This window comes from Montipora capricornis, chromosome 11 (assembly GCF_036669925.1).
Source record: "Montipora capricornis isolate CH-2021 chromosome 11, ASM3666992v2, whole genome shotgun sequence".
Classification (NCBI taxonomy): domain Eukaryota; kingdom Metazoa; phylum Cnidaria; class Anthozoa; order Scleractinia; family Acroporidae; genus Montipora; species Montipora capricornis.
This window is the reverse complement of record NC_090893.1, coordinates 10,597,571-10,612,570: the sequence shown is the minus strand read 5'-3', so window position 1 is coordinate 10,612,570 and position 15,000 is coordinate 10,597,571. Positions and strand designations below refer to the sequence as shown.

The window sequence follows — 15,000 nt, the reverse complement described above, 5'->3', positions numbered from 1 at the left end:
GCGTAACTATTGTCCTGTGAGTTTTAAGCAAATCTTTCTTAATAGGTTTTAGGACTCAGTCACTTGCGAAAGGGCAGCAGATGTCAAAGCCTAAGGTCCCCATTGTGCTCTTTGCTTCTACTTGGTTATCACACTTGGATCATTCAGTACCTTGGTGAGTGCAAGGTGGTGTGCCTGTTTTACCATAGCAGTCAAGTATACGGTACAACTTTATCACATTTTCTTTGATTGTTGGAACAAAGCAAGTTATTATTATTATTATTATTATTATTATTATTATTATTATTATTATTATTATTATTATTATTATAGTAGTAAAATTAGAGTAACCTTTTATTTAAAGCTGTTTTGGATAACTACTTTGTATTACACTGTACAGTCATTGATTTGCATGTCTTTGAACAGATCTACCAGTAATCTGATTTTATTTAAAGTACAGTCTTCCTCAGACTCTGAAAGTGGTGCATTAACCTACAGAGCAATGTATTGTAAACTAAAAACAGAATGCGGCCCAATCTAATACTAATATTATTTGAACCTGCATAAGTACAGAACTTACCCCTCTTTTTGGAAATAGGTAGTACTATTTCTGACGCAAAATTGATGAAGGGGTTAACTGTGGTGGTGTGTCGGTGGGGAAATGAAACACAGAAATGGGTTTCTCAGTTGAGTTGATCTGGGAAATTGACCACTGTAGAGAAATTTGAATGCTGTCCTTAAGTTGAGCATTAGCCATTTTGCTCTGACAAAGGGGCTAACGCTTGAAACGTCAGCTTCAAATTTCTCTACGGTGGTCAGTTTACCATGTCAACCCAGTTAAGAAACCCTTTTCACAATTTCTGTCTGACTTGAGGGGAAACTTGTGTTGGATATCAAAATTGGGCATGCATTTTGAATAATTACTTACATAATTAAGTGAGCATGTTGGCTATTCACTAATTAAAAGAAGAGGAAAATTTTTGTTCATTCTATGTCTCGTTTGAGATGTTTATTACCTCAGGTGTTAATGTATTTTTTGTAATTAAAATTTTTCCTTGGTTAAAATATATTTCAGACTAGTTTTTTGGTTACTTTCCTTTGCCTTATAGGCATTGTCATAATCTGAAACAAAGGGAAGTAATGTTTAACCCTTTAAGCCCCGAGGGGTTCCCCATTGACGAGTAAAATCGTCTGGCGTTAGACAGAGTAAAATCTATAAGTGCCATTTGGCACTATCGGGGCTGAAAGGGTTAAATTAAACAAGGAAAAAATTTTAACTACAACATATTTATATAAAACATTACTATTTCATAGGAAATGGTGATGGTGATGTGGATTCATCAGAGGAAATTCTTCAGCCACTGCTCACCACATTTCCAAAGGTGTGTAACTATACGCCTCACTTGCAGTTAGCATAAAATTGTTATTATCAGAACAACATTAATGCCGTAAATCCTACACTCCTGAATCTCAGCACGTTCATCGCATCAACTTCAGAATTTCAACCATTCCCTTCTTTTAACAATCCCATAATACACTTCATTTTGGGTTTTATTTGCACCCTATTCTCTCAGCTGTCTGAGAAAAAAAAATTCTGGGTTCCTCGGCCAGCAGGAAAAAAATTCAATGAGTTTGAAGTAAATTTAATTTTGAGGACAGTTTTAACTTTTATCTTCACAGGGAGCTCTATTTCTATTTTTTGATGGGCGCATAAAGCATTCACGTGGAAGACTTGATGAGGTACCAATTTATTTGAAACAATATTATATTCAGGTTTCTGTCAGTGATTTATAATAATTCATCTTTACATAAATGTTCATAATGTTTTGCTTCCTGCAGGCAATCAGTAGATACAAGCATTCCCTCACAGTTCAGTCAGATATAAAACAGTTTCATCACTTCTTCTACTGGGAGCTCATGTGGTGCTATGCGTAAGCATTATCAACAACTTTCATGTAGATGCATGTGATGTTAGTTACTTAACTTGTAAATGTAACGTTTGTTACATTTGTTTGTTTAAACAAAGCAAATTTGTTTAAAATGCTTTTAAGTGATGCTAAGCTTCCAGTTCTCTAATTTAAACATGTCAAATAAATTCCAAGTTTCTGTGAGTTTGTTGAGTTGATCTGTTCAGGTCACAGGTATAATTTTGTAAAACTTTAGAAAGAACAAAAGTGACTCAGAGGTGTGCAAAGCCAAGTGTTTGACTGGTTCTTACAAAAACAAAGTACAGAATGATTACATTAGAGCAAGTGAGTATCGTAAACCAAAACCAAAGTAATTACTTTGGCCAATGAAAAAGGACAGAGACAATCCAGTAAAGCAATCAAAACTTGAAGTAATTACACGTAGCCGACACAAAGTACGGGAAAATGTGCACGCGCAAGCCACAATTGGTTTTGGTTTCACTTCTGATTGGTTGAAAAAGTGGTGCGAAAACTTTGAACCAATCACTGAGTGAAGTAATCATAAACCAAAGCAATTTGCTAATTACTTTCAACATTCAATTGAAAATCTCGCCTGTGATAGATCAATCAAAATATGAGAATTATTCAGCCAATGATCCAGAGTATAAAGTTTCAGGCTCTATTATTGCATTTCATCAACAGATACAAAGGAGACTGGGTACAGGCCTATCGCTATGCTGGCACCTTATTCAGGGAGAGTTTATGGTCACGGGTGAGTGGGGATTTTAAATCTTGCCAGAGTATTAGAACCCAATGACACCTCAAGCACCCTAGGACAACCCCAGTTGACAAGTAAAATAGTCTGGCATAAGACAGAGTAAACTCTGTTATAGGATGTCTCACTCCCAGGGATCATTCGATTAAACTTGAATTATTGAAAACTAGACACTCATTGAGCGTAAACTGGGTTGCTGGTTGTACATGTTATACAAAAACAGAGGGTACTGAGTTGGGTGGTTTTGAAGGCACTGAAACTGGATTTTCCCAGGAGAAATACTGAAAATAAAAAAATTCAAAAAGAAATGGAAAAAGGTGCGGTGGCCTCATGGTTAGTGCACTCAACTCCGGATTGAGTGGTACGGGTTCGGACCCTGGCCGGGGCCTGACACTTAACTCTCATGGTACCTCTCTCCACCCATGTGTATAAATGAATACTGGCGAATTTAATGCTGGGGGCAGCCCTGCGTTGGACTAGCATCCCATCCAGGGGGAAGTAGAAATACTCCTAGTCGCTTCATGCTACAGAAACCAGGATAAGCTCTGGCCTAATGGGCCACTTGGCTCATAAGCAGACTTTACCTTTTACTGAAAACTAGACACTCTGTGAGCGTAAACCGGGTTGCCTGTGGTACATGTTATACAAAAACAGAGAGCAGTGAGTTGGGTGGTTTTGAAGGCATTGAAACTGGATTTTGCCAGGAGTAATACTGAAAATAAAAATAAAACTAAAAAAGCCTAGGAATCCAATAGGACTCCTGGTAATTATTCCTGCAATGGAAGAAGCAGGTTAGGGGATCGAGCCGATCCAATCAGTGGCCAATCAAAACAGAGTTTGTAATTGAAATCTAAACATAGATCTATGAGATGCAAAAGCAAACTAGCGAACACATGAACCTGAATTATCGCAAATCATCATGCTGACAAACACAAAAGCGAAGGAAATGGTTAATAAATATGAAGTTTTTTACTATCTGAATGATTTTAGGTTAGCTTAAAGTGATATAATTGTTGAAAAATATCTGTGTTATCAATTGAGTAATGTAAACAGTGTTCGCAGTAGTAAGTCATGGCAACAATTGGGTTAACCAATAACCAGTTAACGAAATATTGTTGGCTTCCCAAATAAATTTCATTTTACACTAGAAGGACTAAACAAATGTTTCTGACGTGTAAAACTATGTCTATCTATTAATCATTTGCAAGAAAGAACACTTGAAATACAAAATGGCTAAAAATTCTCGTCATCTTTATGAAAACTGCTCGCATATCAAATTTCAACCCAGGTATGCAAATTAGTTAAGCTTGAATATTACACAACACGATGAATCACCAAAGGCTGACAAATCACACAAAAACTTTTTCCAGCAAAAAAATTAATTGAAACAAACAACATACTTGCAATTAGAGGTAAAAAACCCTTCTTACAGGGGGTGCAGGGATGGCCCAGTGGTGAGAGCACTCGCCTCCCACCAATGTGACCCAGGTTCGATTCCCGGACCCAACGCCATAAGTGGGTTGAGTTTTTGTTGGTTCTCTTCTCTGCTTCGAGGGTTTTTCTCCGGGTTCTCCAGTTTTCCTCCCTCAGCAAAAACCAACATACAGCTGATTCCAGCTGGCTGTAAGCTGTGCTCCAAGGTCACACATGGACCGTATAGCGGCTGCCAGAGGCGCCAACATATGCTTTCAGTTCGACCTTGTTGAGCTGCGTCGTTGCTGTACAGTACCGCTCAAATGTAAGTTACCACCCTTGCGCGCGATGCGATTCACGTCGCGCGCTACAGGAATCGCGTCGCGCGCTAAAGTAATAGCGTCGCGCGCTACAGGAATCGCGTCGCGCGCGAGTTAAAAAAGTCTGTAAGTACATCAACTAGAGGATCGTGCGCGCTCTTAATTGGCCTTTTGGATTTGTTTGTGAAAGCCCCAGACGCATAACAAACACGCATTTTATCAGACGTAAAAGCGTCTAGTCGTTGTTGACTGAAAAGTCGACATACAGCTTGCTGGTGTGCGCCGCAATTAATTAGACTGTTAACTTTGCTCTAAGTAAACACGAAAATGTGAATCGTAAGCAGTTTGGAAACGGGAGAGATATACATGTAGTACAGTTGTCGTTTAAATCAACATTTGTTTTCGTTTGTCTCGAGTCGGCATATTAAAATTCAGACTACCCGACACGTGATGGAATGTCAGGAAAACCAACAACTGTAACACGCTTTGTCTATCCGAAATCTTCACACAACAAAATTATTTTGAGTCCACAATTATTAAAGCGTACAAAACAACCCCATCGCTTTAGGCCCTCCAGTCAAAAGGAATTCAATGTTTTTTACGCACAACTCGATGTTTGTTTCAAGGTTGAAATTTGCATACCGTCATGCGTCGGCTGTTCACACGCGCGATTTGCTGTCGCCGTAAAATCGCCGTTCGATCGCAGCTCTTGTCGTGCGATAAAATCGCTCTGTGTAAACGAGCCTTAAGTTTGTTATTTTCATGCGTGTACGGCTTCGCCTGTGATGTCTCCAGCGCTTGCTGTTCGAGTTTGTTGATAGACGCAAATTACACACTCCAATGGTTTTGCGGTTTTGCAAATATTTATCACAATTTTACATGTAAACTTGACAGCCACCATCTTCGAATTACAGGGCAATTTTTACGAACTGACGCTTGATTCAAACCCTGTACAAATTAAGAAAAGTAAAACCTTCAATTGATCAACAAAATTTGTGAAACGTACAATCATATCTTCATTCTTCATTGGAAACTTTGTGCTATTTATTTACTCGACAACTTGCTGAGATTAACCTGGTTTCCATACGATCTGCAATGTCAGGTCCGCGATCGTTTAATTTAAAACAAAACTTGCGGAGGTAATAAAGTTTAAAGCGCCTCAGAAAAAGTAAAACATGGAGACGAAAATTATCGAAAAGTTACAGTTAACAGTCAAAGAAGCGCACAGGCGGTACAACAACGTCTTTACGGCTTTTTGCATACTGTAAGCTTACGTGTCTGTTTATCAAACAACAGATCGACCAGCATAAGATCAGGTTTTTACTACATGTTCTTTGTCGACACAAGGTCATAATTTTATTGACAAGGCAATTGCCGTTTCCAGTTTAATACCACGATCTTCGTTCGAATTTTCTTTCGCGTTTTGTTGTCTAAGATCGATTTACAGATAGAAGGGAAAGTTTGTCTGGGGTATTTGAGATCGTCTGCAACTCGTCTGTCGCAGGCAGCTTAGTTACCATTACGCGCTGCGCGAAATTAAATGATTTCGCGTAGTGGGGTCTCCTAAATTTATGCCAAAAATTTCTGCTTCAGTGACTCTCGCGCGACACGAATCGCGTCGCGCAGGACGCGAATCGCTTCGCGCGCGACGCGACTGGTAACTTACATTTGAGCGGTACTGTACTTTGCGACGGCGATTAGCCGCGACAGTTATTATTGTTATTATTATTCTTATTAATTTTCATTCTGTGTGTGCAAACAAGAAACACAATCCGTGTCAAAACCACATGCAATAAAATAAATTTCCCACCAGTGTTGCAGATCAAACCCTTTACTGAAGCACCATTTCCTTCAATAACGAGGCAAAAAATCGACAGCAAGCTTTCTTTCAAATTATTCTTCCCCAACAAGAATTAGTCGAATTTCCAATATTAAATTTTACCTGAAGACAGTGCATACTGGGAGATTAGAAAACACTGACCCCCAGTCCATGGACTACCCAAATGGACTACCCCAAAAATACCACCTCAAGTGAGTACTATTGGTCGTACGGTGCACACCAGGAACAAGCGTCTCAAAAATGCTTGTGAAAAGAGCATACGAAAATTGCACACACATGTCTGCATTTATAACATGCGCATCAAAAACGGGCTTTCATCAAAGGTAATTGGTATGTATGAGTTGACCCACTGTTCATGTGTTATTGTTAGTTTCGGCGCAAGAACATAGCTATGTCAACAGTGAAGTGTTTGACAAAATTTCAAGTAATGCACGTTTCCAAGTGAAATTGTAGTCAATAACTCACTCAATTCTGCTTATGTTTAATTTCCGACATTTGAAAGTTACTTTCACCTCTCACTGCATCAAAAAAATAATATACGTGTAACAAGGGAAATATTTCAGGCCGTATGTTTTAGTTCATAAGAATAATCCCGTCAGTGTTTATTTTCATTGCATAGTGTTATAACTTATAACTTGTAATATTTATTTTTTAGACTGTATACTTGCACCTTAAGGGTTCATTTAAAGTTATGGCCAGACTTGTAAACCAAATAGTGACAAGACAAGATGAAGAAGAGCAAGACAAGGAAGAACATCTGTTTAGGTCAGTGAACTTGTATTGTTAAAGCAAACAATAAATTATCACAAACACCAGAAGGGTTAAAGAAACATGTAATCTATTTATTTCAGTTTGATTGCTATTTATTTCGTTTAAGTGAACTGAATATAAAACCGTATGACCTCATTTACCTGAAACAGCCCACTAAATGTATTTTAATCAAACTAGCTCACATGAAATTGCCTTCAATTTTATTCCCTCTCTATCCCATCCTTTTAAAGTTTAATTCTGGTCTGCAATCGCAGGTATACAGCACTTAAAAAGCCAACAGTTCATCAGCTTTTAACAGTCTTTACTTCACTGGCTCTTGGCCAACTTGAAATATTTTTAAAAGACGGACGTGAGCTACATGATTATCTTCTTCACGCACCTGTACTTTGGAGGAAATGTTAGCTGGTTTTAAAGTTTAATTTGAATGTTTTCCTTATTTCTATTGTTAAAAGGCAGCTACCAGATTTCAAGCAACGTATTGGTGGTCAGAGCATTCCATTTGAGGACTTTGCAATACACAAAGCAAAGAAGTACTTTCAGCAAAATGGTCACTTGTTTCTTCCTGGATTGGTGATTACCTGTTTCTTTTCTTTGGTCCATATTTCTTGATTGTTTCTAGATTTAATATCATACTAGCATAATTATTGGAATGACTAACAAACTAATGACCACCAAGTTTTGGCCTATTTTATTGACAGGAGCTTATTTATATTTGGAATGGTTTCAAAGTGCTTAATCACAGATCTGATTTAGTGGAACCTTTAATAGAGTTGGTGGAAATTTCTCTGCATAAACTGAAGCAGACTAAAGGTAAGTCTACTATACAGTTTTACCTTGATATCCTTACTTCGGCATACAGCCATAACTTTTTTCTGTCATAATTTACTTGTATGCTTCAATTTAATTTTTCTCTTTCATGCACCTGTTTAGCTATCCCGACCGACACTATTAGCACTGGTATTGTCTGAATGGGACTTGTTACAGTAATACTGTTTTTAACGATTGATTTTTCTTCCAAAAATATTGACGTGCACATTTCTTTGAACAATAACTATTATTATTATTGCAGCATGTACCATGCTTGATGTATTTAGAGTTGACAAGGCTGAAGAGAAGCATGATTAACACATCTAAAATCTCAAGTGCTTTCCAAACCTTAACCCTTGTTTAAAAAATGTTAACACAGCAAATTTTGTGGCTGCTGTCTCACAGACATTGTCATCTTGTCGTTGGAGTCAGTGAGTGTCCCCATTTTTGTTGCAATGTGACAGAGCGGTTAAATGTGTGTGCACCTGATCAAGTGGCATTCATCTACTCCTCCCTCAGTTCTATCCACATTGAAATATAAATTAAATTTTACTATTTTCTGTAGCTGTAGCCACACACAGTCATTGATTGCCCATTTTTAAAATGCAAGAATTACGGTGTATGCAAGGAACATGGTTTGCATGTTGCCAGTGTGTTCAAGATTATGGAGCATTCTCATTGCTCACTGAACTTGATGGATTGCATGCATGTAGACTTGCTTGCCCCTATTAAAACTAAAACTACTATGTAATTGTAGCAAAACATGCAAAATATGTACTGTACATGTTTCTGCCTCTGCATGGTGCAATATTTGTTATCATTCTTTGTGAACTGTTTTATAGCAGATAACAGAAATTATGTGGATGACTTGTGTTTGGGGAAACTGATCCTGGGAATGTGTTATCGTTGTTTGGACCAGAAAACAGAAGCCATGGAATGTCTGAAAAGCGCTTATAGTCAGTAAGTATATATCGCTTACTAACCGAGTTTGAGGTCCATACTGTAAGTTACTGTAAGTTTATAACTTGGCCCAGGCACGAAGCGTGCAGGCCATAAATCAATGGGAAAAAAAACGAGGATCCGTAACTTACAGTACAGACCAAGAAAATGAGGGTAGTAATATATTTATGATATCTCTGAGGTTAATCTGGCAAACAGGCAAGGAAACTAGTCGAAGTCAAGCAGAAGGTTGCCATGTCAAAACTAAATCTTCTTGGCTGTTTGAAATAGTTGCTTGCAAGTTTCAAACAGTTTACAAGTTTACGTAACAGAAACGATATGAAAAACTTGTTAGCTGTTTTAATTGAAATTTTAAATTTAGCAGGCTGTACTGCGGGCCGTACTGTAGAATACAGCCCACTAATTAAAATATTTTAGCCAATCACAGCTCACATACTATCTGAGAGATACGGTATGTCCAGAAATGCCCCGAATTAAGTATCACAAAGTGTCCTCTTTCTCTTCAAGTAGTGACCATTATTGATTATCTTTATCTTGGTATTACTTTTATGTATAGATCATCTGTTGGCTTGAAATCTGTGAGAAACAAGCCATGCAACAAAGTCTTATTTCACACAAACCCAGTCACAAGGACAGAGTGCTACATGTACTCATTTTATTTTGGAGGAATTGCCTTGATCGATTTTAACAGTATTTAGAGGCAAAAACAAAAGCAATTTTTTTCCCTTTTGCAGGTCAAAAGACATCAGCCATGATCTCTACCTGGCACCTTACACATGTGCAGAGATAGGCTTTCTTTACCTAGAACAGGGAGACTTTAACCAAGCAAAAGAATACTTGGAACGGGCAAGGTCTGATGGGTTTAAAAAGTTGTCCACAAAGTTAAACCAAGTCTTAAACATTAATAGGAATTTTGATATTAGAGAAGATGTCATACAACCAAGCAAGAAGACCAATAATATTCAAAGCCATGCTCCAAAGATTTAGCCGTTTGTTAAGTATGAACCTGCTGAGATTTTGAAACACCAAGCCAGTAGTATTGGATGCAAGGTGACATAAATGTAGCAACAGATGAGGGCAGCAATCTCTGTAGCAGTAAGGTTACCATGGCAACTGCACCTGTCAACAGAGCACTGAACACCAAGGCGTGGAATCAGTACTCATCGTAAAAGAGGAAAGAGAGGCAAAAGAGCAAACTAACATCTTTGAAACCCCAACATGACAACTGCACCAACCCTATCTTAACTACAGTACTGTACTCCTGAATTGCATGTTAATATTGGCCTCATTAGAAATGTTCTCATTGGCACTTAACCACACACAACACTTGTCTTTTCAATTTTTTTTCACAGGAAACACCGTGATCACCTTTTGCAAAGTCTTTTGCACCTAAGAATCCATGCTGCTTTACAGAAAATTGAGGACAGGTACCATAAGGAGGTGCGGACAAACAAGCTTTTCCCCGTAAACCAACAACTTGCATTGAATGGAGACAGTTCGTTTTCAGGAAGTGAAGAGGATTTTTTTGATGCCGAAGAAGACTGTTCCAAATTGCTTCGCCACGATTCTAGCTCATCCTTTGATATTATAACTGATGATGAACTTGACTTTTTTATACAATATGAAGAAAATGCCTAATGGGTAAAGGAGCATGACTAACAAGAGATTTTTCCACATTCTGGCTCTGGAAAAATCGGGGCATGGGAACAAAAATAATTAAGAACAAACCAGGGTAGGAGGGGATGGCTAATTTCAGTTGAAGTGGTAATAGCATGATTAGGGTTAACCTGTGATCAGGCGTACTTTTCTTAAGTAGGGAGGGAGGTCATGATCGCAGGTTAGATTAGGGTAAGCAAAATGATTGGCCCTATTCTGGAATAAGAATAAATCATGTGGAGCGGTGATTTAAAACACAAACAGTATGTCTGGGAGTTTGAAGCAACAAGCATTTTAGCAGGTGTTTGACAATTTAATGTGAATCTCCATAACTTCTATTCCATGTATTCCTATTCTGGAATACAGTCAATTGAATGTGACCCTAACGGTGTTACCAAATAAAGTAGACTGGTGTACCTGTATTTTTAAAATTTATTTTTAAATCCCTGAATCACGCTACATGGTTTAAAAAAAATTGTTACTATCTCTTTTGTTAAAATTCAACTATCCAGGAGCAATAATAATTCTTATTTTACTTTTATGAAACAAAACACCAAACCCTTATCCTCAATAGAAGATTTAAGCAAATATTACATGCTTTTTCTGGGTGTTCTTACGACCTAATGAATAACCATCTTTGCAAGTAATAAATTAACACAAATAAAAGTCCTATCCTGCTTTAAATACCTACTTTTTGTATAATAAATATTTAGCAGTATCATGGTTAGCCTATTGAAGGCATTCAGATAGAGCATTAGAGACTGTTGCATGATTGAAATACTGCACCTGTCAAATTTGCACAATCTGAATGCCAGCAGCAAGCAAATAATTATTGGTTCTCTTTTTTCCAGAGTATAGCGTAAAATAATAATAAGTTAAAAGGACCTGCCTTATAAATTATAAATGAAACCACCTGGCATTTGCCTAAACTTAGATGTACGGGATATACAATGTAATTCCTGTGCCAGACACTTGGGGTCTTTTAAGAACAAGTTTGTAATGCTAAAGTATGATGGAGTTATTATTTCTTTTGATGCAGCGTTAACACTCATGGCTTTTACACAGGTTTTATATCTGCTATTGGTCCTTTTGGCCTTTCTGGTAAACCATAGAGAAATGTAGCTGCTAATACACCACATGTACCAAGAAAGAAGAAACTAAAATAAAGAATAAAAAAAGGAAAAAACAATGAAATACTGTATGGCACCACCATTTTCAGATCATAATTGAAACCTTGGGAAGGGGGAGTGGGTGGTGAATCCATAATTTATGCAAGAGTACAGTGCACCACATCAGTTATTAGTATAATTACATAGGTGATTGGGGTGGTGAATCCATAATTTATGCAAGAGTACAGTGCACCACATCAGTTATTAGTATAATTACATAGGTGATTGGGGAGGTGAATCCATAATTTATGCAAGAGTACAGTGCACCACATCAGTTATTAGTATAATTACATAGGTGATTGGGGTGGTGAATCCATAATTTATGCAAGAGTACAGTGCACCACATCAGTTATTAGTATAATTACATAGGTGATTGGGGTGGTGAATCCATAATTCATGCAAGAGTACAGTGCACCACATCAGTTATTAGTATAATTACATAGGTGATTGGGGTGGTGAATCCATAATTTATGCAAGAGTACAGTGCACCACATCAGTTATTAGTATAATTACATAGGTGATTGGGGTGGTGAATCCATAATTTATGCAAGAGTACAGTGCACCACATCAGTTATTAGTATAATTACATAGGTGATTGGTTGCACTTGAGGTGATTATTACGAAAAATAATGAGGTGACAGACTAAGAAATTAAATTGTTTTAAAGAAAATGCATATTTTTCAAATGACCTACAGCTGTATGTACGTAGAACTTATACTAAAACAATAATTCACCTGAGGCTCAGTGAATATCGGTGAATAAAAACCTTGACTTTGCCTTAGTTTTTATTCCCCGACATTCATGTCACCTTTGGCGAATAATATTTATTGTTAATAATTGTTATCTATTGTGGAGTAGAGCTGCAATGACTCACTTTCGCATGATTCTCAGAGGAAATGTCTCAGTTGAAATACCGGTAAAGACCACACTTAGACAACCCATTGACTCCTGAACTGTCTAGCATTGGACGGTAAAATCCATTAAGCCTCACTCCTAGGAATCAATGGGTTAGAGGTTGTTACTCTAAGTTACAGCCTGTATTTCTATTTTTTTTTTGTGTTTCAGTTTTTTGGCCAGGGTGCAAAGCATGAGGGCCATAGATTAAAGTGGGAGAAAAAAGGATACTTAACAACTATTCACCAAAGTGAGGTGTCTAATGGTGGATATTTACCGAACCACAATAGCCACTGACACTGAGGTGAATCGTTGAAAAAAGTGAGATAATATAGCACAAAAAGATGATTTCCACTTACCTTGTTGGCTGGAAATCATCGAGGAAGTAGAATGACACAAACGAGGAAACAACAATAGACACAGATGTTGCAAATCCCTTTAAGATGTTGTCAGCATATTTGACTACTGCAGCTACAACCAAGCCACCAAATGCCTGAAATAAAGATTATTTTAATTTTCTTAGAGGAGTGCTATAAAGATTTATCACCTCCCACAGAGAAAACCAATTTAAAAATACAGGAGTCAATAGGTTAAAGACCATGAATGCCCAGCAGACTGGTGCATTGTCCCATTGAGTTTTCCTTTTAAATGTTCATTTTGTAAACCCATTGACCGTATTCATAACTGGCGGCTAAGTAATTATTCTTTTGTCTTTCTGCTAATCATCCTAACTAGCCTCGTAAACACGAAGAAAATTCAAAAGAATTTTTGTTCCAAATTGAGGCTAGTTAGGATGATTAGCACAAAGACAAAAGAATAATTTCTTGACCGCCATTTATGAATACGGTTTATGCACTACATTATTTGTCAACATCTATTACACAACAGTGCTTTTGGACCTTTGACATAAGTCCCTGAGTTAAAAATGTGCAGTGATTATTGTTGCTATCATTATTATTGTCGTCCATAATGTTCGCTTAGTAAAATATATTCTATATACAAGGCTAAAAGTTAAAAAATTAAAATGTTCAAACCAAACGTTTTCGGCTGTTTGCCACCTGATGATGGCAAACAGCCGAAAACGTTTGGTTTGAACATTTTAATTTTTTAACTTTTAGCCTTGTATATAGAATATATTATTATTGTCATTACTACTAATATCGTTTCTTTTTACCTGGAGTGAAATAACTATCCATGTTATTTTGTTATAACCTTGAAGGAATCCTCCACTAGAAACTTGACTTCCATCATTTATCATAACAGCCATCATGCCAAATATGACACCAAAAGATCCTGTATCATCAATAAATGACTTGGTGATTGTGTATAAAATCAAGACACAGTGTGTGCAATTTAGGACTAAAATGATCCATCTACATGAAAACGATCCCAAACACAATATCATGTCAATTATTGTAAGTTTACCTTTTATTTGTGCACTCACCATCTAATCAAAAGCCAAGCCCTACATTTTGTCTCTGATTAAAATAGTCTACACTTTTAAATCTCACAATTTTGAGTGTAATTTGGAATAAATACACGTCAAGTAAATACTTTCAAAGATGAACGAACTCGTAGTCTTTGAAAACAATTATGAGTGCTCATTATATTTCCAAATGCGCTCAAAATCATGTGATTACTTATTAATCATATTCATGACACAATTTTGAAATGACATGTGTAGCAATGCAAATTGAGGTGTGCAGTGTAATGCCATAAAAGAAACTGTTACAGTAAACTAACAGGACACAAAATTAGGAAAACTCATCAATGCAAAATAAGATTACATTATAGAAAGACTGTCAACAAACAAAAGTTCTATTGTTACATTAGGGTATAATAATAACGATTACTTTTTAATAGTTAATAATGTTGGTGGGCATCAACATAAACATCCTCAACTCCAAGTCGAATTGGTTTGCCTGATGAATTTCTTTTGTAAAAACATACAGAACATGAAGGCCATCAATACGGCCCCAGCAGACAACTGGTTCATTTCCCAAACAAAAATTGATCATTGAAGGTTAAGCTCACCTAATTGGACATTCCTCATCCAAATACTTGCTTTTGTTCCTTTTAATATCTTTTCAAAGTAGACACCCGCAAATCCACTGGAACAACAAGCTGTCAGAACTGCTAACAAACCAACAACTTGTCCAGATACTGAAATTTCTTTTAAATTTGATGCTTTTCCATCATCTGCATGCCACTATTAAAAATAATATTAATTTATTAATTTTGTTACATACATGTAGGTTAGACATTGCCACTTTCAACAGAGGCTTGGTTATGTACTTCAACCATAGGCCGTTTCCAACGGAAGAGCCAGCTTTCAGGCTAGCTAGACATAAACTAATAATAGTTGACACCACAGCTGCGCCCACTGTAAGGAGTTATTTTACAATTATTCCATGAGCGCGCGTTGGATATGAGATGATAGATAACCAACGAGGTGCAAACGCCCCCAAAATATGGAAAACTAGACTACAATAAAAATAAAAAGGCCCAA

At 37.0% G+C, this 15,000-nt stretch overlaps 2 protein-coding genes across 6 annotated transcripts in view; one reads left to right on the top strand and one right to left on the bottom strand.

Annotated features, from left to right (window-relative positions):
- The window catches only part of LOC138024992 (tetratricopeptide repeat protein 39B-like), a 22,120-nt gene extending 10,498 nt beyond the window's left edge, over positions 1-11,622 (top strand). The window contains exons 10-20 of one of the 2 annotated variants that reach the window (XM_068872204.1): positions 46-154; positions 1,294-1,361; positions 1,660-1,719; positions 1,819-1,910; positions 2,589-2,658; positions 6,890-6,999; positions 7,458-7,575; positions 7,704-7,815; positions 8,658-8,772; positions 9,507-9,623; positions 10,125-11,622. In XM_068872204.1, coding sequence (XP_068728305.1) covers positions 46-154; positions 1,294-1,361; positions 1,660-1,719; positions 1,819-1,910; positions 2,589-2,658; positions 6,890-6,999; positions 7,458-7,575; positions 7,704-7,815; positions 8,658-8,772; positions 9,507-9,623; positions 10,125-10,410 — 1,257 coding nt within the window. In that variant the 3' untranslated portion in view covers positions 10,411-11,622. Of the gene's footprint in view, positions 1-45; positions 155-1,293; positions 1,362-1,659; positions 1,720-1,818; positions 1,911-2,588; positions 2,659-6,889; positions 7,000-7,457; positions 7,576-7,703; positions 7,816-8,654; positions 8,773-9,506; positions 9,624-10,124 lie in introns of both variants that reach the window. The other variant, XM_068872203.1, reaches the window with a different exon arrangement.
- The window catches only part of LOC138024993 (UDP-N-acetylglucosamine transporter-like), an 8,003-nt gene continuing 3,845 nt past the window's right edge, over positions 10,843-15,000 (bottom strand). The window contains exons 4-7 of one of the 4 annotated variants that reach the window (XM_068872205.1): positions 14,526-14,700; positions 13,666-13,784; positions 12,851-12,996; positions 10,843-11,585 (exon numbers count right to left, since the gene is read on the bottom strand). In XM_068872205.1, coding sequence (XP_068728306.1) covers positions 11,486-11,585; positions 12,851-12,996; positions 13,666-13,784; positions 14,526-14,700 — 540 coding nt within the window. In that variant the 3' untranslated portion in view covers positions 10,843-11,485. Of the gene's footprint in view, positions 11,586-12,435; positions 12,591-12,850; positions 12,997-13,665; positions 13,785-14,525; positions 14,701-15,000 lie in introns of those variants that run through there. The other 3 variants (XM_068872206.1, XM_068872207.1, XM_068872208.1) reach the window with 3 other exon arrangements.